The sequence below is a fragment of the Linderina pennispora genome (assembly GCF_002104995.1).
Source record: "Linderina pennispora strain ATCC 12442 chromosome Unknown DL89scaffold_40, whole genome shotgun sequence".
Taxonomy (NCBI): Eukaryota; Fungi; Kickxellomycota; class Kickxellomycetes; order Kickxellales; family Kickxellaceae; genus Linderina; species Linderina pennispora.
The window spans coordinates 16524-42492 of NW_024468288.1; the positions used below are offsets into that span (position 1 = coordinate 16524).

The 25969-nt window shown below is 51.7% G+C and overlaps 2 protein-coding genes across 2 annotated transcripts; both read left to right on the plus strand.

Annotated features, from left to right (window-relative positions):
• Positions 1-12850: 12850 nt before the first annotated feature.
• DL89DRAFT_271228 (Metalloprotease) lies at positions 12851-14945 on the plus strand. Its single transcript, XM_040888891.1, has 2 exons — positions 12851-13570; positions 13617-14945. The coding sequence occupies exons 1-2, from the start codon at positions 12896-12898 to the stop codon at positions 14868-14870; spliced, it is 1929 nt and encodes a 642-aa protein (XP_040739537.1). The 5' UTR covers positions 12851-12895; the 3' UTR covers positions 14871-14945.
• A 3767-nt stretch (positions 14946-18712) lies between these two features.
• DL89DRAFT_271230 (uncharacterized protein) lies at positions 18713-19739 on the plus strand. Its single transcript, XM_040888892.1, has one exon. The coding sequence runs from the start codon at positions 19071-19073 to the stop codon at positions 19602-19604; it is 534 nt and encodes a 177-aa protein (XP_040739538.1). The 5' UTR covers positions 18713-19070; the 3' UTR covers positions 19605-19739.
• The last annotated feature ends 6230 nt before the right edge of the window (positions 19740-25969 follow it).

The window sequence follows — 25969 nt, forward strand, 5'->3', positions numbered from 1 at the left end:
GATTACTCTGAACCACATGGTTTTTCCATCCTGTTGTTTCTTTTTTGCTTTTTGCTGTGCCACCTGAGCAATAGTATACTACCTTTGCGCTCGCCTCTCCTTTTCTTTTTCTTTTCTTTTCTCTTCAGCTTCCCTCATCAATATATGTTCCTTGATTCTGTCACTTTCTGTTGATACGCTCACACTGCTTGCACATTTCTGGATTACGATACCATCGTTTAATATTCAGCTTACATATAACATATCATATATCAGGTATTTTTTGCTACTTGTTTTCTGTTCTCTTTTTTTTGCCTTACATCACCCACCATGCACCCTAGGCCTACAACAGCAGTTGCTCTAGTGAAATATCCATCAAACTATCAGCGTACCAAACATGTTAGGGTCATCTGGCACTTGCTTACTGAAGCGTATGACGATGGGCTTTTCCAAATCTCGCACTTGGCTGGCTCTGAGATGCCAGCGGATGTGCATACAAAGTCTCTACCAAAGGTCACCCATGAGAAGCATGTCACATTCATAATTGGAAGAAACACACAAGCATCATCGACTACGGAGGATGTTTGACACTAGTCAATAGACTACACGGTTAGCCCTAAATCGACGAGTCACTGTGTTAGGAAAATCCTGACTTGGCGACTCACCACCTATGTGATGTTGAGCTTTCTCCTGAAAGAACTTTTCTCTTTCTATCCTTTATTGGTTTAGCCGCTTAGTATTTTCTCATTTGGTATATCTAAAACTTCACGTATTACACCTCAGTTTACTTTACATGATGACACTATGGAAGTTTTCAGATCGACCAACAATAAGAGCAGCTCCCATGCCAAACCAATGGAGATATCTAGTAGAGACCTGTGACCACTACAATCACAGCTTGTCACCCTGGTCTCACTGAGGAGGCCAGATGCCGCACAGCAGTGAAATCCTCATAGATGCCAGTGTATGGCATTAGTAGCTTTCCTTTCTCCTTTCCTTTTTTCTTTAGTATTGATATTCATACCTTATCCCTCTTGTTACCGCAACAACAGTAATTGGATCTCGAGATTCTAACAAAATCAGCATCCGCCAGTTTAAAAAATTGCTGTGGCCGCAGCAAATGGCTGCTGATCTCGGATCACAGCACAACAGGTTGGCTCTTATGTACCACTAGTTGGATACAGACCCTTGCCACTCTCCCTTTTCCTACCACCTTGCTTAGAAATATACTGTTTTATCATTATTTCTACTGTCACTATATCACTAATGGCTCCTCTAGCACAAAATCTGCCGCACATTGTCATTGAACTGATCAGCCGGTATTCAGCAGTTTACGATGCGGACAAATACAATCCTATGCAGAAGCTGAACTGCTCAGGGCTCAGGCTTGTGCTTCCACTAGCTGGTATTTGTCGCAGCTGGCGCTATGCAATCTTGGCTGATTTGTACCAGGACGTGACGTGGTGTCAGACAGGCTGCCTCCGCTGCTTAAAGTGCTCATGCTGTCGTCGTTCCATGCCACGTGTTTTTGAGAATGCACTAGGCTTGGGTTTAGGTGACCACATAAAATCACTGAACTTCCATATACAGTCGGCTGACATTTTTGATGGGAAGGCACTTGCACAGTTCGGGGCTGTTGTTTCTGACGACATGATCCTACCCAGTGTCAAACGCCTGACGTTAAGCTTATCCATTGTTAGCAACAGCCCTAGTCCTGCTCAAAAGATTAGCTACAACAATATTGGCGTGTTCTGCAACCGACTCGATAGATTCCTTCCCAATGCAAGGTTACTCGAATTGGTTAGCATGGATCCCCGCTGGCCCCTACCGAATCACCAGCCTTTCGCATTTCTTTTCAACAGATTGTCCTCCAAGGTTTCGGGGGTATCAGCAGAACTAATGTCGTGCAATGGGATTTCAATCGCAGCTACAGGCCCTGTTCCGCTCAAAAGTATCAGTATTTACAACACCAATGGAACCACCTCTGTTGGAGAACTGATTCAGCGCCATTCTGAGACACTGGAGAATATTTCCTTGACATCCTGGACAATTGAACCATTTCGGTCAATGGCCCTTAAGGAGTCTGGCGATGTGGTTGTATACCCCCGAGTCCGTGTTTTGAAGATCTTTGCACGCTATTTTGCATCGACGGATACTATTAACACTGGTGCGTGCGCGGGTATTACTCTGTTTCCAATTCTGGAAAAATTTGTTTGCAATGGCGAGTACCCTTACTCGGACGCCATCGCCTTCCGAGGAAATGAACGGACACTTCGGGAGATTTCCATGTGCATTGACGAAAACCTTGTCAGGGTCCTTGAAAGCAGTGGCATGCATATCGTCGGCAGGTATCCAGCTTTGGACTACATTGATTTCCTTGATGATTACTATTTCCCCGAAGGACTTCTCAGCCGTTATATTCAGATTGTGCTTGCGCTTGGACGAAAGGCATCGGTATTAAGATTCAATCCCAGACACACAGCTCGGTTCGGCGATCTTCAGTTCACTCCAGGCGACCTTAGTCAAAACATGCGCATCCTTAACTTGGGATCAGTCAAGTTTACGGTTCCACAGGCAGTCGGTGTCCTAATAACGCTACCACAGCTCCATCGGCTGTCTATTTCGCTGGAACGGAATGCTGAGTTTTCCCACACAGATAGTCTGCACTCGTATTGTGTTGGCAAGTGTGACGAGACAGATTCCGATATCGACGAAGATGAAAGCGCATCCGACGATTTGCTGCATGATACTCGGAAACTTGTCATCGTGACAGAAAACTCCCATGTCGATTTTCTCCAGTCGCATATGGGCCCGATATGCGCTGATCTTGGCTCTCTCGCAGAACTTCAGGCACGGTTCCCATCGATTAGTCCAAAGCTCGTGAATCTGCGGTTTGAACGCGTCGAGCATTTCAACCTTATTGAGCTTTGCAGGGCTACAGTAATGTTCACTCAGCTCTGTCCAGGTATCAGGCACGTCGAATTCTTCAGCATGCAATTACACAGACATTGTACGCTAATGCCAGGCGATATTCCGAAATTCAAATGCTAATAGATGAATGAGACACTGAATACTATCTTTATTTGAAGCAACATGATGATGAGTGTGGCGGCAGGATTCTAGTCAACACGCGTTTTATCCAGATGTCTGCTCCTTATTCTGTCTGCTTAGCACATCATTTGGTCACTTTTCTTTATGTTTAAGCCCTTGATACGCGTTCGGACGGTGATTTGTGTATCCTGGATCTCGGCAGAACTACACATGTAACCGTTTATTTAAATGCATAGCATAAAAATACAAAAATGCCGTGGAGCGGGTTTTTGAAGGGTTTCTAGCGCCAGTGGTTTATATGGCGCTGGCTGCTCTGGGCCAACGATTAGGGCAGTATCATTGATTGACGCTATCCAATTTATGTACTGATAAATGTGGGTATAGAGACCAAATCCACCATCTTCACCACAGGTCAATTCACCGCTTATGCTGGACCCGTAGCTAACGATACCAGCCATATATGGAGCTCCTTCAACGTAGATTATAGTCCCCACCCCAGAGTCGCCAGAACAAACATCAGCACCGATGTGGTAATGGTTGTTTGCGCATATCAGCGGACCATTAGCGTCAGTGTATCTGGACTCAACCCATTGGCACTCCTTTGGTTCTGAGATATACACATAGTTTGTCAACAATGACGAGGCGATATCTCTGCTTGATCCGTGAGTCGTGGTTAATCCCCAACCAAATACCCTCATTTCACTGTGGGGTGGAATATCGCCATTGTAAATACTCAAGAACTCTACTTTGCCTTTCACAAATTCTAGTGGCGGAATTTTGATGACCGCAATATCATGCCTAACCTCAACAGAATCATAGCTAGGCGGAACATGAATAGAGATTGCCCTCGTCACATACTGCTTGGCGCTATCATTGTTACCATAGTATATAGATGTGGTGAGTGTAGTTGCCACAGCAGTGTCATCAGAGTTACGGATGCAATGGGCTGCAGTAATTACAGTCGAGTTGTTCACTAGTGTACCACCGCATAGGCGTTTAGCAAATGGAGAGGTTATTATTTTCAAGCGAACAAAGTATGGTGCTTCGCCGCTTGCCACCAGTGTCCCATTAGTAACCCGTGCATTGCCATACTGCGAATCGGCGGCTGTCCCATGGAGAAAAGGGAACATAAGAAATAGTGCGGCAAGTAAACGCATAGTTTTCATAGTACTAAACATACACCGAAAATAAAACTAGAGGAACAAATAAACATGCATCACATCAGCACCAACTCTAAATAATGTCGTTGGAATAAAAGCGGTGGCAGCAATCAGAATCATAGGCACTCAGTGACTAGGGAATAAATATCAATCTCATTCATATTTGCCACACATTGAGATGTGCGCTATTTGCCAATGCAATTTTGGTTGATTATAGAGCAATGTTCCCTTTGGCCAACTATACCTGCAAGTGTTATTGCAGATGATTATATTGGATTAATAAATTGAATATATGGATACCATCTCATCTCGTTATTCGTTTGGCTTCTTTGTGCCAGTCGCAAGCCAAGCCATCGGGAACGATAGAGCAGGGTGGCTATATACAACGAATAGGCATAAACGATCATCCTTGCTCTTGGCACATCAGTCCTGACAGTCACTCTCCTTCTCAGCAATTGCTGCCTTGAAAGAATATCTAGTCATTTATATCTGCTTCTGCTATGCTTATCATACCTACTGCAATTGCGTACCTACGGGTAGCGGCTTCAACACTAGTTTTTAATGCAAGAGACGTTTCAAGGATCACGAACGGCACGGTTGCACCAGAAGGCCGTGCGCCATTTCTAGCACATATCCTGATACCAACCCATCCACCACGCTACTCAGCTTGCGGTGGCGTAATAATAAGCAGCACGACGGTAATTACCGCAGCACATTGCGTAGTGGATCTGGCTACTGGCATCCCACACACAGCTTCAAGCATATACGTGAATTACGGCTCAAACCTTGAAAGCAACCAAAAGTACTTACAGGCTGTTGATGTAGTCAGTCACCCTGGTTTCTCAGCCAGTCTAGGACCGGAAGGACGAGGGGCGATAATTATAAACGACATAGCAGTGATAACAACACCGCTATTAAAGTTGGACAGCCATCATGTGGAGGCCATTTCCATATACAATGGCCCACTCAATCCACAGCAGCAGGTAACACTCTACGGATGGGGCAATACCCAAACAGCGACCAGATCAAACGCAATGTCGCTGATGACAGGAACAGCATACCTGGGATCTCCAGACGAGTGCAGGCAGGTGGCACCAAACTTTTCCAGCAACAACGGCCTGCAATTCTGCATCAACCACGACCTCAATCCAGGCGTCGGCTCGTGCCAAGGTAATTGTGAAACATAACTTGTATGCCGGTGCCATTGACTGCAGACAAAAGGCACATAGCTAACACTTCTGCCATAGGTGATTCGGGGTCTGGCATAACGGTCAGCTACAATGGAACAGCATATGTCGCTGGGCTGGTTAGTTTTGGCACCAACACCAGAGGCGAGGCAACCTGCGGCGAATCCGGCAGCTTCAGCCTAAACACACACATCCTTCCACACATTAAATGGCTGCAACAGACGGCAGGCCTAGTGTTTTCAACAGGACCGTTTTGATTCTTTTAACAATAGTGATCTCTAGTTGTTGGGCTCCCTCTGGAAGTCCTCGCTGATGGGCTTTGCCGAATACCCGTCCTCGTCAGCGACAGTCAAATCGATGTTGACAGACTTTAGCGCGTTGACGACCCAGGCCGGCACAGTCTTGCCAAAGCGCCGGCGTATGAAGCTGCGGACAAACTGCGGGTACCGGTCATCGACGATGGCCTGGCGGATATCGCGCATCAGGCGCATCTGGAAGGCGATGTTGTGGATTGTGATCAGATGACAGCCAGTGGTTTCCTTGGTTGCCACTGTGTGGATGTAGGCGCGCGTGTAGTTTTTGCACGTTGGGCAGTCGCAGTCCTCGTCAATGGGCCGGAAGTCGTCGCTGTACTTTCCTTGGCGAAGCGACATGGATCCGGTGCGCACCAGCGCGTTACCAAAGCGAGCAGTCCGGGTGGGGAACACACAGTCGTACATGTCAACGCCTAGCGCCGAGCATACGACCAGATCCTCCGCATATCCAACCCCCATGCAGTACCGCGGCTTGCAGGTGGGCAAGACATCGGTGGACAAGGTCACCATGCGCCAGAACGAATCCTTGGCCTCGCCACCGCTGAGTCCGCCAATCGCATAGCCGGGAGCGTCGCGCTTGGACAGCTCCTGGGCGGATATTGTGCGCAGGTTCGGATCGAGTCCGCCCTGGACGATTGGGAACAGGTTCTGCTCGTTCGGGCGCTTGTGCGCGGCCATGCCTCGATCAAGCCAGCGAATCGACCGCCACATTGCCTCCTCGACGCGGGCGCCGGTGGTCAGCGACGAAACGACATCATCCAGCTGCATCATGATGTCGGCACCGATCGAGTTCTGCAAGCCAATGGACATTTCCGGTGTCAGCATCATCTTTTTGCCATCATGCGGGTTCTCAAACTCGACGCCCTCCTCGGTGATATTCGCCAGCTTCAGCAGCGAGACCATCTGGAAACCGCCGCTATCAGTCAGCAGCCCGCGGTTCCAGTTCATAAACTTGTGTAGGCCGCCAGCCTTGTCCAGCAGCTCGGCGCCGGGCCGCGATCCCAGATGGTAGGTGTTTCCGAGGATAACATGGCAGTCGAGAGCCTCGAGCTGCTTGGTCGTGACGCCCTTCATCGTGCCCATTGTGCCGACTGGCATGAACATGGGTGTGTGCGCGGTGTAGTGCGGCAGGGTCATCTTTGAGGCGCGGGCCTTGGTGGTGGAGCACCTGGCCAGGACCTCAAACTTGAGCGCCGGGCTCGTCGACGTCTCGATAGGCGTCAGGCTGTCGAAGCTGCTGATCGTCATGAATCGCTTGGCAAAGGACCAGTGGATACGGCGAGTTGGGAGTGTGGAGAGTAGAGGCAGCAACGTGTGGAGAACAGAATACAAGGGGGGAAAGACAAATTTTGCAGAGACAAGGGAGAAAATTAATGCGGCCGGAGCATTAGGAACTGGTGTGTACCGGTGGTGGCTGACGACGGGCTGCAGTTTTTTTTGGGGGCAAGGGAGATGGGCGACTCTAATTTGTTGATCGCGTGGGTGATCAGATCCTGTACCGCCTATTTGGTTTTGCCGACTGGTGGGTGCCAACAAAAGGAGAAATCGCTGGCCCAAAAGCAGCATCGCACAAGTGACACAATTGGCCTTGTTTCATTTATTCCCCCGCACCTGGACGCTGCCGCAGCAGCAGGTGCCTGGGGGATGAGCAGCAATCTGAATTGTGAGCACAAAAGAATGGCCATATCTCCTTGCATCTGTGCTCTCCACTCGACACTGGGAGAGAGGGCAGGGCAGGGCAAGAGTGGGGCCATCAGCCAGCTCAGCTTGCAAAAAAACTGGTTTATACTGGGTTTTTCTTGGCCACTAACCAACCCAGTCCAGTTACGTATGGGGATATACAGAGCGCATTGGCAGATATGCCATGACCCTGTGCAATCATCCCAAGCAAAAGAAAAGCCATTTCTCCATGCCCAGTCGCCGGGCCCTATATGGAAACCGGCCCACAGCAAAAAAAATTTTCCAGCGCAGACTGTGCCAATCATCCCTTGTTTAGCCAACACAGATTACTCAGCTCTCGTTTTTACGAAACGGCACGCTCATGGTGCGGCATTTCCAGCGCGAGACAGGCTCAAAAACCTCGCAAACACAGAAAAGAGCAAATGGGCCAGGCGCTGGAGAGCACACCTTTCTCCACAGAAGCTGCATTTGCACTTTTTATCACCTAATTATTTACAGCTTTTCCACCTTTTTTTCTCTCCGCTTTACTACTTGGACGAGGGGTTCCTCTAATATTAATGGACAGTACGCAGCAAGCGCAGCCAGCGCAGCAAGCGCAGCAAGCACAGGGCCCGCTGGTTACTATTCCCTTGCTAAAGTCGTGCGAGAGTAAGTTGGGCAGTTGTTGAATTGGTTTTGAACGATGCAGCAAATGTGAACACCAAATATATTAAAAAGCTCGACGAGTTTAATTATTCTGTGCTGTAGGTTGCAGACAGCGGAAGATAAAGTGTTCGGGCGATAAGCCGACCTGCGCACACTGTGCCCGGCGGCACCAGCCATGTATTTATCGGCGGTCGGCGCGATACAAACGACGGCTCAATCCAGGCGGCGCAGCAGCAAAGGACGACAAGTCAGCAAAGAAGCTGACTGAGGTACCGCAGAATGCGTCGTCAGATGTCCCGCAGCAGCAGCAGCAGCAGCAGCAGCAGACAGAAGCGGCAGTGGCGACAGCCACTCTGGCGTCAACCATGGAGCCGGCACCAATAGCAACAGGCGAAGCAGCAACAGTGGACGATAGCCTGCCACTGTCAGCACTGTTTGACACGTCGCTTATTAATGAGTCGGATATTCTGCCACCGTCGATTCTGCAGAGCATGAACTTCTGGATGAACGACTCGCTGCTGACAGCATCACCCACGGTGGCCACAGCACCCGGAAACAACCCAGTGCAACAGCCGCCACTGCCGCCGCCGATCTCGGCTCCACAATACCCAATTGCGAGCAATATAAATACGCTTGGGCCAGGCAATATGGACAGCAGCCTAGCCAACCTAGTACCGATGGATGTGGCCCTGGGACTGCCGAATCTGGCAACGCCAGTGAGCCCGCAGGCACCGGGCATACAAAGCAATGTGACGCCGTTTCTCAGCGATCTGCAGGCGTCGAATCTGTTTGCGCTGTCGCCGGACTTTCTACAGCAGCTGCACCAGGTGCCGGCGGCTGGCAATAGTAGCGCAACGCCCTCGGAGCAGAATATTTCGGGCGGGGTGCAGTCGCCGCTGCTGTACACGTCGGCATCGCCCAATCTGCTACTGCAGACAGACAATAATCGGCTGCTGCCATTCACCACAGACGCACTGGCGTCGCTGAATCTAGTCAACTCGCCCACCACTAGCAGCAACCTTATGTCAGGCACGCTCAACAGCCAGCTGCTTGCTGTGGGAAATATGCAGCAGCCCAAGCATCCCGTGCCGGGTCCATATGCGCCAGGTGCAGCGATTGTTCCTAGCCAGCAGCAAACTATGAACCGGGTCCAATCAGCGCCTACCGCTAACAATCTGCTAGAGGGAACATGGCCGACGAAGCCCCGGACGCCGTTTGCGACGCCGAACGCGACCACCGGGATCCTGAGCCATGGTGTTTCTTCGGCGTTTGCCAAGCACTTTGTCAATAATTCACCTGTGCTTGCAGCTCACATGCAAAGCGATGCAATCTCCAATACCAGCAACAACTCATTGGTCAGCAACAACTCATTGGCCAGCAGCAATTCATTGGCCAGCAGCCGGCGGGTGTCAACAACGCAAGCTCCGGCGGGGTCTGGCGGCCTCGCACAGTCAGACAGCAGCCCCAGCATCCAGCAGCAGAGAATTCCGATCTGCGATTTCGACATGCATGCTACCAGCGAGCCACTGGCCGACAACCCATATATGGACCGGTCGGTGCACCTGAATGGCAGCATCGGCGGGCGCGGCCGTGACGCGTCGATTACCAGCACAGTGTCGCAACTGAACAACGACGCAATCCCAGTGATTCTACGCGACATTGTCACAGAGTATCCAGAGCTGGGTAGCGCCGAGCTCCTGTACAACCTGCTGATCACACATGTGGTCCACGACTGCTCGCGCATCGGCATCTACAGCACGCGGCTGTTCTGGATGCGCGTCAAGGGCTACGATGTGCCAAAGTACCATCTGCTGGCGACCATTGCCGACGCGTGTCGCTCGTGGACACTGCCAGAGTCGCTGCGTGACGCATTGCCACCGAACTTGGACGAAGTCTGCTATGCATTGGCAGTCAAGGACGCGCCGACGGACTCGCGTAACCCGAGCATGATCAGCGTGCAGGCCTTGCTGATGCTGTCCTCGTATGAGTTCAAGTCAGCGCGGTTTGCGCCTATGCTGGAGCACCACTGCATGGCGTTCAAGATCATCACGGCGGTCAAGTTCCGCGGCGCTCCGTACCCGTGGCGCGGGGTGCGCAAAACACCCGACGCCAACGGCATGGACTGGAACTACCAGCTTCTAATCCGGTCGTACTGGCGGCTGTACATAACGCTGTACTTCTCGACCGAGATCTTCCGCATCGACGCGCCCGAGGACCGCGACTTCATGCCGGATCTGCCGCACCATGACGATTTCTTCGCCGAGCACATTTTCGTGCCTGACGCGACGCAGGAGTTTGGCTTCCGCATCGCCGCACCGCCATATCCGATCTCCACCACGCCCATGGGCGACATTCTGGCGATCCTGTGCGAACTGTTCATCAAGCAGTACAAGATCTCGAACCGCTTCAACAAGGTTTTGCGTGGAGAAAAGACCAGCCGGTCGTACGTCGGATATTTGCGCGAGTGGGACCGCCAGATGGTCGAGTGGCGCGAGTCTCTGCCGCCATATCTGCGTGGCGATTTGCCCGAGCTTGCGCGCCACACTCAGACCCTGGATATGCGGCGCCGCCGCATGAACCTGGAGGGTCTGAGCGAGAACGAGATGTGGCAGAAGCGCCAAGAGTGGAACCAGGGCGTGGGCCGCACCATGGAGATCCTGTACGTGCATATCATGTTCGACCAGGCGCGGATCAGGGCCCACCGCATTGCACTGATGATTCTGCTGCATGAGGACCTCGACATGGTACGCAACTTCCAGTACTCCAAGGCGTTCTCGGTGCAGGAGTTGCCGCGTCTGGCCGGCACCACGCCGATTCTGAACACATACGAGGATGATGCCGAGGCCTTCAAACTGTCAGTGCAGGCGTCGGCCGAGGCCGCCACGCATATCTACAGCATGCTCAAATTCACGTACCAGTTCGGTGTCGACCTGCATGCGTTCACCACCGTGATCATCGGCGCTCTGTTCCAGCTCGCTCTGGTGTATGTGGGTCGTGTGCAGTCGAGCTCGCCGCGTCTGGCCTGGTGCGCAATGCTGCGTTTGGCTCGGATCCTGGCCATGATCCGCTCGCTGGACCGCTGGGGCCCGGCCCTGTATATTTTCACCAACATCCTGAAAGCCCTGGGCCGGCCCGAGCTGCTGCTTCAGGTCCCCAGCCCGCAGACGCGCCAGGAGCTTGCAGTCGAGACCAGCCGGTCCACGTTCCCGGTAAGGTCGCCCTCGGTTGACTCCTCTGCCGATAGCCTGTGCTATGATGACCAAGGGCTGGCTGCCGGGGAGCCCGCTGCCGCGAATAAGCGCAAGAGCTGTGTCGGCGACATCCGCGGCGACGAGAAGCGGTACGAGTTCAATGACCATCATCATGGCGATAACCCAGCGTCACTGTCCAATGCGCCGTCGTCGCCCGAGGAGGAGGATCTGACGAACCCGTTCCCGCCTGACCATGTTATCACGCATATCATGCGCGAGCAAAAGGTCAACACGGCGACGTTCTTCTCGCCGACACTGCCCATACTGGCCGCATCGCTATTACATACCAACAGCGGATGACTCACCTGTTGTAGACCCTCCTCCTGATGAAATAAATACTGTCAAATTTCCCACGACCAGACCGACTGCTGCTTTGCCTCAGCTCCATCTTTCAGCACTACTTTTTCCACTAATGGCAGACTTCCTCGGCTTAAAGAACGTCCATGTGTTTGTCACTGGCGCCTCTGGCGGCGTGGGCCTCGCCACATCCCGTGCATTCCTCGACCAAGGCGCTTTTGTCACGCTGCACTACAACTCCAACAGTACGACACTGGACCCACTCCTCCACGAGTTCCCCGACCGTGCATTCGCTGTCCAGGCCCGCATCACCGACGAATCCTCTGTCTCGCAGGCATTCGAGTCGGCAATTTCCAAGTTTGGCCCCGTCCAAGTCCTGATCGTCAACCACGGCATCTGGCCCACCCAGCCACTACTGGTAAAGGACATGTCTTTGGAGCATTGGAACAACACCATTAACGTCAACCTCACTGGCAGCTTCCTGGCCATCCGCCACTTCATGCAGCAGCTGGAAAAGCACAATGTCCAGGATAACGTCGCCGTCGTGATGGTGGGCTCGACTGCCGGCAAGTTTGGCGAATGGTACCATGCAGACTACTCCGCGTCCAAGTCCGCTATGATGTACGGGCTGACGCTTAGCCTGAAGAACGAGATTGTGCAGATTTGCCCCAAGGGGCGTGTTAATTCGGTGGCCCCGGGGTGGATCCGCACGGCGATGGCCGAGCCGGCGCTCAAGGATCAGGATGTCGTGAAGAAGGCGTTTGCCACGTCGCCGCTGAACAAGATCTCGGAGCCGCAGGATATCGCCAATGCTATTTTGTACCTGGCCAGCGAGAAGGCGTCGGGTAATATCACTGGGCATGTCATGGACGTCAATGCTGGCATGGAGGGCCGCATCATCAACCCTCTCTAGACCGCACTTTTAGCTTGATACAATACACGGTTAACCCACTGGCTCTGAAACCATTTGTACATTAGACGCTAGGGGACATATGGCAAGCCCTGCTATTATTATGTTTTTACACGCGCTCTGCAAACGTCATGGCAAAACAGCAACATATCGCCACTAATGCCTTCTGAGCATATGCCTTTTGCCTGGGAATAAACCCACCTGACTGCGGTCACTCGATCTGCAAAACTGTCGATGCGCTAATGCGCTAATGTGCCAGCTGGAAGAACCGGATCTAAGCAAGAAGCAGCCCATGCATGAAAAGAGGGACACCCGTGATAAACTAGCCCACACAAAAATCACAGCTTCGTCAACTGTTTACCCACGCTTCTTTCCCTTAGCCTTCATCCCAATTATCCAGCTCCCTTCGCTACTACCAATAATGGCCACTACTGCCATCGACTTTGCCGCCTACACGCCTGAGGCTATCATTGACGGAACCAAGTCCCTGATTGCAAAGGGCGAGCAAGTCTATGATGCCATAGCCGCCGAACCTAACCCCACCTTTGCCACTGTGGTCGTGCCATTCGCGCAGTTCGAAAACCAAGTCAGCACCAGAATGGCCGCCTCCAACCTCAGGGCAATCTCGCCTGATGCCGCCGTGCGCCAGGCCAGCAACGACGCCGACCAGCTGCTGGAAGATTTCAAGACCAAGTCCGGCATGCGTGCCGACGTCTTCGCTGCCATCAACACCGTCTTTGAAAATAAGGCAGAGATGTCCCAGCTCGATGCCGAGGACGCACGCCTGGTCGAGTACACCGTCCGCAGGTTCCGCCGCAACGGCCTGGCGCTGTCCCCTGAGGACCAGGGGAAGCTGGCGGCAGTCAAGAACAAGCTTACCGAACTGAACCTGCAGTTTGCCAAGAACTTCAATGAGCTCGAGGGCCAGGAACTGTTCACTCGCGAGGAGCTCGCTGGCTTGCCAGAGGACTTTTTCGCCGGCCGCGAGACCAAGACCGAGGACGGAGTCGACAAGTTTGTCGTCACGACAAAGTACCCTGATGTGGAGCCCGTGCTGCAAAAGGCGCATTCTGCCGAGACCCGCCGTCGCATTTTTGTCACCAACGACGAGCGCGGCGCGGCAAAACATCCCACTGATCAAGGACGCTGCTAGGCTCCGCATTGAGGCCGCAAAGCTGCTTGGATACAAGACTAACGCCGAGTATGTCCATGAGGTCTGCATGGCCAAGACGCCTGCTCGCGTCGCCGAGTTTGAGGCTGGCCTGCTCAGCCGTCTGAGCACGGCTGGCGACAAGGAAATGGAGGATATCGCTGAGCTCAAGCGCCAGGACTCGCCTGATAGCCCCAAGGTGCTTGCCTGGGACGTCCCCTACTATCTCAACAAGCTCAAAGAGACCCGCTACAACGTCGATGAGAACAAGGTCCGCCAGTACCTCCCTACGGAACACACTATCCGCCAGGTGCTGGATTTTTACGAAAAGCTGCTGCATGTGCGTGTGCAAAAGGCAGACATTTCTGTCTGGCACCCGTCAGTCGACGCCTACGAGGTGACTGACGACGAATACGGATTCCTGGGCCATATCTACATTGATGCCTATCCGCGCCCGGACAAGGAGAACCACCCGTGCACCATTCCGATGCGCTCTGGATTTGTGAATGCCGATGGTACTCGCCATTTCCCGGCTGCCATCCTGATCACCAATCTGTCCAAGGGCTCTGACTCGCAGCCATCGCTAATGTCCCACGAGGACTTGAGAATTGTTCTGCACGAGCTTGGTCATGTTTTCCATGTCATCTGCCTGAGATCCAAGTACGACATGTTCTGGCTCATGTCGATTGAGTTTGACTTCCTCGAGGCGCCGTCACAAATGCTTGAGAACTGGGTGTGGCAGCCCGAGATCTTGAAGCGCTTCTCCAGGCACTATCAGACCGGCGAGCCTTTGCCTGACAGTCTCTGCGATGCCATCATTGCTGCCAAGAACGCCGGTGTCCCCATTGACGGCCTGCGCCGCATGTACCAGAGCCGGTTTGACCAGACCATCCACAACACCACCGATGTGGAGTCGGCTGATATCACCCAGCTGTACTCGGATCTGCGCCGCGACATTGGCAGGCTCGATACCGGCGACCTTGTTCTCCCAGCAGCCGGCATCTTTAGCCACATGATGGGCGGATACGACGCCAGGTTCTATGTATACATGTGGGGCATGGTGTTCTCTGCCGACATGTTTGCTGCGCGCTTTGCCAAGGAGGGAATCAACAACCCACAGACCGGCAGGGACTACCGTCGCGAGATCCTTGAGCCTGGTGCCACCCGCGATGCTGCCGATTCGCTCCGCGCCTTCCTGGGCCGCGACCCTGCTGATGCTGCATTCTTTGCTGCACTCAACGTCTGAAATAAATGAACACAATCGGGGTTCCATATATTTGCAAAGTAGTTCCCAAGTAAACAAAAGAATGTTTAGTTCTCAGAGATAACCCACTCCTCGTTGTTCGAGGTCCAGTTAACGACCTCACCCTTGCCGCCGAACCACAGCGAGATCTCCTTCTCGGCGCTCTCGGCGCTGTCACTGCCGTGGACGATGTTGCGGCCGATGCTCAGGCAGAAGTCGCCGCGGATGGTGCCGGTACCCGAGTTCTTCGGGTCAGTAGCGCCAAGCATGATGCGGCCCTGCTTGATGACCGAGGGGCCCTCCCAGACCATGCCGACAACCGGCGCGCGGCCGTTGGTCATGTAGTCAACAAGGCCAGCAAAGAACGGCTTCGACGACAGATCCGCGTAGTGCTCCTTGGCCAGCTCGACAGGCGGCACCAGCAGCTTCAGGCCAACCAGCTTGTAGCCGCGGCGCTCGAAACGCGAGATGATCTCGCCGACAAGGTTGCGCTGCACTCCGTCGGGCTTGACCGCAATGAAGGTGCGCTCCTTGCTGGTGCCGGGAGCACCGTAGACCGGCAGGGCGTTGTCTGCCTGGATCGGCGTCTGGGCAGAGTAGATGGTGTAGCCGGCGGTGGCGATGGCGGCAGCGGCAGCAGCAGTGCCGAAGCGGGCACCGAGGGAGCGGGCGGTCTGCGACGACGAGGTCGAGAAGGCGCGGGCAGCGATGGCACCCTGGCGGCGGGCAGCCTGGCGGAGAGCGGCGGTGGCGGTACGAGCGAACATGGTAATTGAGAATGAAAGGTAGGAGGAAAGCTGGGGTTTGAGAGGACTAGAAGAGACAAAGAGCCTCGCATCTAGAGCGACTGCCTTCCACTCGAATTTATGTCTCAGATAAGGAGCCGCGGCTCATTCCGCGGCTCGGAAAAATGACAGTCACAGGTCGATTATTGAGTCGCAGGATCAGTCTCCTCATTCATCGTGCACGAATATTTATCGACTCCTAGAATATCCAAAGGCATTCATGGGCTACGGGTGCTTTGACAGCACCAGGCGGCAGTCCCGCCTTGGGTTGATGGGTGCTGTGACCAGGAAGTGCGCAGACTCCATTCTACACGGGTAGCCATGCTCGTCTAGAACATCTGGTCCCAGGTGTGTAAGATCCTTCGGAAGCGACCAGTCATAGTCTTTCAGCATGTTGGCAATAATAGTCGACATCTCAGCCCATGCCAAATGGCGCCCTGGACAGATCCGGACACCAGGGCTGAAGGCAAAGAAGTTGAGCCGCGCCTCCTCGTTGGCCAGAAACCGAGTTGGGTCATATCTCAATGGCTCAGCCCAGGCGCCCTTGTGGATACTCGCTCCGTAGAAGTTGGCGTTGATTTCTGTTCCTTCTGGGATGAAGTACCCTTGCAGCGTGATTCCACCAGCTGGTGATATGCGAGGGACATAACCACCGCCCAGAGGATAGAGACGCAAGGCCTCATATATACATGCGTTGACAAAGGGCAGGTGTTTCTTGGCCTCAGTGTATGTGACTACATGGTCGGCAGCAAATTTCCCTCGTACCTCGGAAACAGCCTGTGTGCGTATCTCTGGGTGCAGCAGTAGCAGATGCACAAGCCACTGCATCGTGTTAGACGATGTGTCGGTTCCAGCCAAAAGAACCACGATTGTTTCTGCCTGGAGTTGGGTTTCGCTCATCGAGATCTTTGATTCTGGATCTTGCGCATCAAGGAACGCCTGCAGCAGGTCCACCGGTTTCTCACCACCGGTTGCCAGAAGCTCCCGTCGTCTGGAAATGGAGTCCCTACAAAACGCTGTTAGTCTCTGGAACTGCGTATCTAAACCCTTGATAGCCAGTGAAAACGGATAGAACCCAAGCAAAGGCACCATAGCACGCATCCCATGGACCTTAACTGTCGCCTCAGCCCAGTGCGCAACCGTCGCATCACCCCGCTCTAAGCACCCCAACTCCCTGCCAAACGCCAATGCACAAACAGTGTCGAGTGTGGTTAGTGTAAAATCATCGCTGTAGTTAACTTCGATGCCGCCGCTAGTGCTCTGCGCTAGCTGCCCCTCCCACTTTCGCTGCAATGCAAGGAACCCATGCTTCAGAATTGCTGTCTGCATCTCTGCAACATACGCTGGGTTTAGATACGGGCCGAGCTGACGCTTGCGCAACGATGCCACCGCAGGGTCTCTAGCGCTGACCGTATTCTCAATGCCAAACAGATCTAGCGCGGCATAAAAGTCAGCCTTGGCAAAGGCGTGCGATGCAAGCACGGTCCTGATATCCGACGGACTTGATATTGACACCGCGTTCGGTCCTTGCACATAGATATCACCGTACTTTTCATACTCTTTAATTGCCATCCGGGCTGTTTGGCCTAGAGCGCTCAGGTACTGCCTACGCATAGGGGTCAGTCGGGCCAGGAACGGGCCAGGAACATGACGTAGTGGCGATAGAAACAGTTCGTATACGACTCTGTAGCCTGCGTACGCTCCAGCAATCGTGGCTCCAAGCCTGGCGATGCCTACGCTGCTTAGAATGTCAAAAATACCTTTCCAGAAAGACAGCTGACTGATACTGGCAAGTGTCATTGGTATAAAAAGTGCTGTGCGAGGAAGAAAAGCCTTGTCAGGCTAGGGAATGTCAAAATGCACTATTGCTGCACACTCACTGACACGTGATTTGGCCTGATTTCTGACATGAGATCTGCCCTCAATTATAGCTGTTATCTCATAGAGCCAAGCTGCGCAGCCAGTAGACCATTCTTCAAAGCGATGGAAAGGAACTCCGCGCTATCACAAACCAGCGGTAGAGCCCGCCTTCTAACCTGATTTCACTATCAATGTGGACTCGCAGAATTCTCAAAGTTCTACTTTCACCACCAATTACACATTACAGTGTTACACGACTGCCTAATTCTCTCGAGAATCCGGGGATTATCCCGTCATGTCATTTCAGTGCCGAGCAGCCAAACGTGCCAAACACCCACCGATGCCAACCCCTTATAAACCGAGTGCCTTCGCTTCACCTTCCTTCGACACACTAATCTCACAACCCCAAGCCTACCTCAAGCCAGCCATGCCAGACGTATATACTTTTGTCACTGCCGGACCGTTCTCCAGATCTGCGCATGTATATCGAGGGTCATTCACTTCAAGCTCTCAGACATCTAGGATGCGGCCAGCCTACGAAGCTAACATCAGCCATAGCCACAGCGACATCAGCGTCAAGTCTGTAGCCTCTGCTCGCACAATAATCGCTGGTCATTATAAAGGCGTTACACGACGCAGAGCAGTTGTGCACTGGTCGAACAAGGCTGCACAACTTGAGAGGACGGACCCGTTCTTTGAGGGCTGGACCATTCACGACTTTCAAGGAAGGCGATACACCTGGGAGGTCGGGTTTACGAAGGTGGTGTGGGAGCTGAAAGATGTAAACAAGAAAGTCATTGCTGTGTTCGACCGGGCCATGCTGAACATGATTCTTATCGGCCGCCTTTCAATCTTGCAGCCGGTCCCTGAGGAATTTCTCGCGATAATTATCCTTTCTACCCGAATCGTGCACATTTCTGTAAAGTAATTCTATGACAGTATTCAGATGTGATGTGGTAATAAATGTTGACAATTCGCTATGCTCAAAGCGATATTTTGCCCTAAGTGTGGACAAGCGTACAAATCCAGCAGATATGTAGCCACACCAGCATGCCTGATTATCTTTCGGTTTGTTCCAGGTATACTGACATAATTCATGACTTCACTCCATAGTTGGCTTATTGGCCAACTATAGAGAAATTAAGACAGGGATGTTGACTCAGCCGCAAAGCGTTATCGGCATATATATTTTTGCATTCCCGATGTTCTAATTCAGGATACCGCTCATTGCTATACTGAAAAATCATGGCTATCTAGTGTTGTAATCCACAGAAATCAAGTGTGCATTTAAGGATATCTGCGGACTCTCAAAAATGACAACACACTTGGAAATTCCAAAAGAATAGCGTGTAGACATGCAGCTTTCCTTGCAAGCGTTCCACGAAACCGATTGGCCAAGAAACCATTATGTACCTGCAGACACCCACCAATTATAGAAAGAGTCACTACCACTGCTGGTGGCAAGCAAATGCTATAAATATAGCACCTCTTGCCTCGGATTTGAATACCCCACTTCCATATCCTACACCAACATTCCTTCTACTCGCTATCTCACACCATGTCCAACGTTTTTACATTTGTGAACCCGTCAGCGTTCAGGTCCCGCACAGAGATATTCCAAGAGTCGTTCACTGCGAGCTCGGAGGTCGAGGCTATGCTGCCAGTTTACCATGTCAACATCAAAGGACGCGTGCTAGACATTGCTCCGGCCGACTCCAACGAAACACCGACTATCACCTGTCGCCTGGAAGGGTTCACACGGCGCCGTGGGAAACTGCACGGATCGAACACAATTGCACCTATAAACATGGAAAGCTGCATGAAAAGCAACTGGATAATTCACGACTTTGAGGGCAACCGGTACAAATGGAAGATCAAGTCGTTTCGCAGTCCAGACTGGGTATTGCTCGATGAGAACGAGAATATCTTTGCGTCCTTTGACAGATCTGCATGGAGAAGGCATGTCAACGGACGTCTAACTATTACAAAGCCAGTATCCAAGGACTTCCTGCTAATCATCCTACTTACAAATCGTCTGGTTCTCAGAACAGTACAGGATAAGGAAACCGCTGCGTCCGCTGCTGCCACCTAAAGCATATGGTGCATATAGTTTGTTATTGCTTCGACATTACAATTCCATAGAATTTTCGATGTGTTCATCTGCCAAGAAATCAAGATATGCCACCCTACTTCCACTCTACGCACTCAACAGTGAAAAATACAGTGGCTTTTGGTAAAACGACATGAATACATCCTGTTGTTGACACCGAGTTTTCTGCACTCTACTGCGCTTTCGAGGAATCGCAATTTATAAAGATGGCCAGCGCTTTTATCTTCAAAAAAGCTGTTTTCTGTTCAAGGAGCATCCATGTCCAGCAGGGCTTTTTTTACTTCCAGTTCAGTGTGGTTTCCAACTTGACCAGTCATGGGATCTCGGGAGCTCATGGCTTTTAATCCTTGGGCCACAATGGCCCTCTCGTTATTTCGAGCAGCAGGCGCCATATACAAGCAGGCGCCAGCTCCTCCAGCTTAGGATTCCTCCTTCCGTCTTTCATATTACACATTATCATAAATTCAATAATACATTGTGGAAAGTTGCCTCAGAGTAAACATACTCGAACAGTATAGCACACCGTTCCCCCTAGCATTTCGAACACGAGATACATGTTTCTTGGCTAGCCATAGTAAACCTAAGATGAGGATATTAATCCAGCTGCAGTGCGTTATCAGAATATGTATTTTGTTTATCCTACATTCTAATCCAGGACACTGCGCATTGCTATACTGAAAAACCATAGCCATCTGAGGCTGAAGTCCATATAGAAATCAGGTGTTCATTTGGGGATCTCTGGGGACTCTGGCATTAGGCTTGGCATTTCCAAAGGAATAATATACAAATATGCAGTTCTCTTTAAAAGTGTCTCACAAGGTCAATTGGCCAAGAAATCAATATATGCTTGCAGACACCCGCCAACTATAAAAGACACTCCACCACTGCTGCTTGGTAAGCAATCGTTATAAATACAGCACCTCTTGCCTCGGACTTGACTGCCCCATCCCTATACACACCAATATTCCTTCTACCCACTCTCGGTTCCTTCTACTCACTATTGCACACCATGTCCAACGTCTTTACATTTGTGAACCCGTCAGTGTTCAGGTCCCGCACAGAGATATTCCAAGGGTCGTTCACTGCGAGCTCGGAGGTCGAGGCTATGCAACCAGTCTACCGGGTCTATCACAAAGGACGCGTGCTAGACATTGCTTTGGCTGATTCCAACGAAACACCAATCATTACCTGTCGCCTGGAAGGGTTTAGACGGCGCCGAGGAAAACTGTATGGGTCGAACACAATTGTACCTATAAACATGGAAAGCTGTATGAAAGATAACTGGATAATTCACGACTTTGAGGGCAACCGGTATAAGTGGAAGGTCAAGTCGTTTCGCGGTCCAGACTGGGTATTGCTCGATGAGAACGAGAATATCTTTGCGTCCTTTGACAGATCTGCATGGAGAAGGCATGTCAATGGACGTCTGACTATTACAAAGCCAGTATCCAAGGACTTCCTGCTAATCATCCTGCTTACAAGCCGACTGGTTCATAACACAGTACAGGATAGCGAAGCCGCTGCCGCCGCTGCCGGTTCTGCTGCTGCCAACTAAAGTGTTTGGTGCATATAGTTTTTTTTTTTGACAACACGATTCCACAGAATTTTCGATGTGTTCATCTGCCAAGAAATCAAGACATGACACCTCACTTCCGCCATATATTCTGAACAGTGATGACACAAGGCTGCTGGTAAAATGGCATAAATACGCTGTTGCCGATATCAGAGAATTAAAGTACTTCTCTTTCTCCTTTTCTTATTCATCAGCTTTTAATCTCAAATCGGTCCAGCCACCAGACTGCTCTCTCTCTCTGCTCTTTTCTTCACGCTTGCTATCTCATTCTCTTAACGCTGCTTTGGCCTGTACTTTCCCAATATATAGCTGTTACTTGGGTGCTACCGCCCGACCCAACTCGATAGCCTGTAATCCCAAACAGTCGACACCGATTATTCTGCACACCCCTGTTTTACTGAGAAACTACAGTTTATAAAAATGGCTAACGTTTATACCTTCAAAAGAGCTAGTCTCTTTTCAAGACACGCTCATGTCTATCAGGGCTTTTTTACTTCCAAATCACAGGTTTCCGACCTACAGCCAGTGTTTGATATCCACATTTGCAGTTCCAGCTTCGCCATGTCATCAGCAACCGCCAGTGGAAATGCTATGCTCACAGGAAAATTAGAGGGGTGCTCGGCACGCCGAGGGAAGATACATGGGCCGCATGGTAGTGTACACATAAAAAAAGCCGGCTACTATACTCCTGAGCTGACAATCCATGACCCTACGGGCAACCCGTACTATTGGAGGATCCGTGGACGGCTGTCGGATGGCCCATGGGTGCTAGTGGATATGCACAACAATGTTTTTGCCATCTTTGCAGTATCCACATTCAGCCAGCGTATTCTCGGACAAATATCAGTCGTGCAGCCTATCTCGGATGACTTCCTCCATATAATCCTTCTGACCAGTATGCTGTTTCTACGGTCTGTAGCCATAGCCAAATCCAGGAGAGACTAGTTGAATGCATATTACAACGTCAAAAAAGCATAGCTGTATTATGCATGTGTGCACTGGAGACTGGACCACATGTTAATCTGAACAGCCTGTGCAATAAGCCTTCAGCAGCCGTTAGCGACTGCATCCAAAATCATTGGTTTAAACTCAACACCCTATTTCTTGGCAGCAAACAAACAATATGAGCGGCTGCTGCCAAGACATCATGAGACCAGACGGCCCAGCAATCATGCCACAGCTTCAGGCAATCATCACCAGTGGGTGTTGGTTAATGGCGGCTGGACCTATAAGTGTGACGTATAAGAGCATGCCTTCTTGGTGCCAGCTGCTTGTTCTTCTCACAATCTCTTGCATACCAAAACTGTTAACAGAAACCGCCATGTCCAACGTCTTTACATTTATTAGAAGCGGCGCTTTCACAAAATGTGCAAACGTCTACCAGGGATCGTTCTCGTCTAGCTCGGAGGTCGAGGGCATGCAGCCAACGTACGAAATAACTATCCGTGGTCATGAACTGGGCGTAACATCGGCAGCATCGGGTGAAAAGCCAGTCGTTACTGGTCGGCTTGAGGGTCTTACAAAGCGGCGGGGGAAGGTGTACGGGTCGCATGCAATTGCAGTCATCGAAAAAACTACGGCTTTTAGACAGGGGTGGACAATCCACGACTTTGACGGCAACGAGTACAAGTGGAAGGTTGGGAGCTTTTCAAAGTGCTCATGGGAGCTCTACGACATGAACAAGAAAATCGTCGCGACCTTTGACCGGACAAAGTGGAAAATGCATATGATAGGCCGCCTTACCATTATAAAGCCCGTCTCGCAAGAGTTCCTCGCAGTCATTCTGCTTACAAACAAGATCGTCCACACTTCAGTAAAGAAGGCAGAGCATGCTGCTGCAAACTCTGGCGGTGGCCAGTGAAGAGACATTTATTAGATTCATCCCTTTGAAAATGTATAGCCTCCATACTTGTCGTTGTACGCGTTGGCCTCGAGATCCGCCAGCGCCTTCTGGTGTGCCGAAGTCTCAAACCACTTTTGCGACTTGGTGGCCATGGCAGCGGCTGCTGACAGCCGGCTCTTGAAGCGGTACCAGCCTGCGTGATACTTGTTTGGGGCCGTGATGCCGTACCTGCTCTCCAGCAGCTGTGCATTTGTGGTCTCTTTATCTTCAACCATCCTGACTGCCTGGAACTCGCCTGGGTGGGTCTCGCCGCGCGCAGGAATGTGCACCGACGGATCAACCATGGCCCCAGTCTTTGGATCGCGGTGGCCAATGCCGTGTCCGATGTAGAAGGGGTTGGTTGGATCGCTGATCAGCTCTACTCCTCCAAGCACAGTCTTTCCCTGCTCTTTGGCAATGTCTGTCGCCGCTGGGTACGGCGTACCAAATCCAGTGCCCTGCAAGTTGTTGACGTCCATGGTATATCTAAAAGTAGGGAAGAGCAGGGGCATGCTGCAGCAGCCTGGGCATTACCCACCTGCTGGCTTCCTTAGGTATACCCTGGCTATGTGGCATGGCGCAATATACACGTGTGACGCCAGCGGCGGCTGCCAATAATTTAAGTATACTGCCCCAGCACCTGAATCCCCACTGTCACGCCACCACTGCCCGCGAGTTGCCCAGCGGCTAGATTCCGATTCGATTGGCTGATCAGGCGCCATGGGGCGGCTCGCCGGCTCGCCGGCTCAAGACCACTATTTTTGAAGTCCCAATTCGCAACTCGCCCTTACCCCCAAAAATCGCTAGAAAAAATTTTGTTTGACACAAAAGTCGAGCTAAACGCGCAACGACATAGCCAGGCGCCTTTTTATTCTAGTTTCCACTTGTTGTCTTCTCTTCAATTTATTAACCTAGAAGGTAAGTGTGCTTGAAGTGCCCATCGCTAATCGGCGGTGAGGAAAAAAGGACGACGACGGTCGCACGCGGTCTGCGTTTTTGTGCCCGCCACGTGGGTCTGTGGGCTGTTTTCTGCTGTGAGCCCGAGCCTTTTTATTCAGAGCCGCAATCTGGTGTCTAAATAAGCGTGTGTGCGAAATCGCCCCCTTCCCCGTTATGTAGTAATTCAAAAATGGCTCAGGTTCCCACTTTCAAGCTTGTTCTCGTCGGTGATGGCGGTACGGGAAAGACCACCTTCGTCAAGCGCCACCTGTCCGGTGAGTTTGAGAAGAAGTACATCGGTAAGTAGCATTCTGGCCATCCAGGCGAGCGGCAGTGCTGCGCGTGCATGTTTGTTGTATGTGTGTCAGTTGGCAGTAGACAGAATCGCTTATACTCAACACGACTGTCCTTTATTGCTACTCTGTTTGGCGTCATATAGCTACCATTGGCGTCGAGGTCCACCCCCTGAAGTTCACTACCAACAAGGGTGAGCTCATCTTCAACACTTGGGATACTGCCGGCCAGGAGAAGTTCGGTGGTCTGCGCGACGGCTACTACATCCAGGGCCAGTGCGCCATTATCATGTTCGACGTCACCTCGCGTATCACCTATAAGAACGTTCCCAACTGGCACCGCGATCTCGTCCGTGTCTGCGAGAACATCCCCATTGTTCTGTGCGGTAACAAGGTCGATATCAAGGAGCGGAAGGTTAAGGCCAAGACCATAACCTTCCACCGGAAGAAGAACCTGCAGTACTACGATATCTCGGCCAAGTCCAACTATAACTTCGAGAAGCCCTTCCTGTGGCTTGCTCGTAAGCTTGTCGGAGATAACAACCTGGAGTTCGTCCAGGCTCCGGCCCTGGCCCCGCCCGAGGTCCACGTCGACGCCAACCTCATGCAGCAGTACAATGCCGAGCTTGACGCCGCTGCCGCCCAGCCTCTGCCCGAGGAGGACGACGACCTCTAAATTACTCGTTCAAACACTCTGTTTTTAGTTTTGTTTTTTTCCACCCAGGCATTGCTCTCCGTCTGCCCCATTTTCTCTCTGCCCACCTGCCTTTGCTAGTGGTCCGAGACTCAGTGGGGCGAGCGGAGGTGTGGCCATGGGCGGTGCCTTTGAATAAATTTCCCAAGAGACAGGGTTGCTGGCGCTGGATGTCGGAAGCAGGCTGTTAATGCGCGTGCCATTGTCAGTCCCATTGACCCATTGTTGTGCGCTAGGACATCAGGATATGGCTTTGCCCTCCCCAAACATGTGCCAAGGCCAGAGCCGCAGCAGGCAGCAATCTGCGATGCGGGATCCTGGTGACCGCACTTCCACGACCTGCTGTGACCTGGAGCGTGGAAGGTTCTTGAATGTTTCGCAGTTCTTGGAAACAACGGGGCAGGCTATATATATGCTTTCCATTGCATACTGTCAGCAACCTGACCTGGGCCTGGGTGGCAACAGACTTATGCGATGTATGTTGTCAGTGCTTGCTTGGAATGTGCTGTCTGATATTGCCGCCCAAGCCTTTGTACATCTCGCTGCAGCATCACAACACTGCAACATCGGAATCAAATTGGCTAATTATTAGCAATATCGATTATGAGTTCCGCTGCCATTGGCACACCCAGTGCATTGTGCGGCTCGGGTATGATTGCTGCGTTGTTGCCCGGCCCCTCTCAAAAGCCGTAGCCCCAGGTGGCACCGCGAGCGGAGCTGATTTCTTCTACTCGGAGTGTAGATTTACCATAGAAACCTTCGTTTTCGCTGCCCCTTTTAGGCAAACTTTCGAATATTACGCCGATCCGCCACCTGAGTCAGGTCACACCAGGCCTTGGCACCATCTCCCTTGATTTCCTCTCATCTCGGACAAGCGAATAGTTTGGTGGTGGAAGAGCTGCAGATACAAGAAAACAAATCTTTTGTGGACACAAGGGTTAAACTGCAAGGAAACAAAAGATGCGG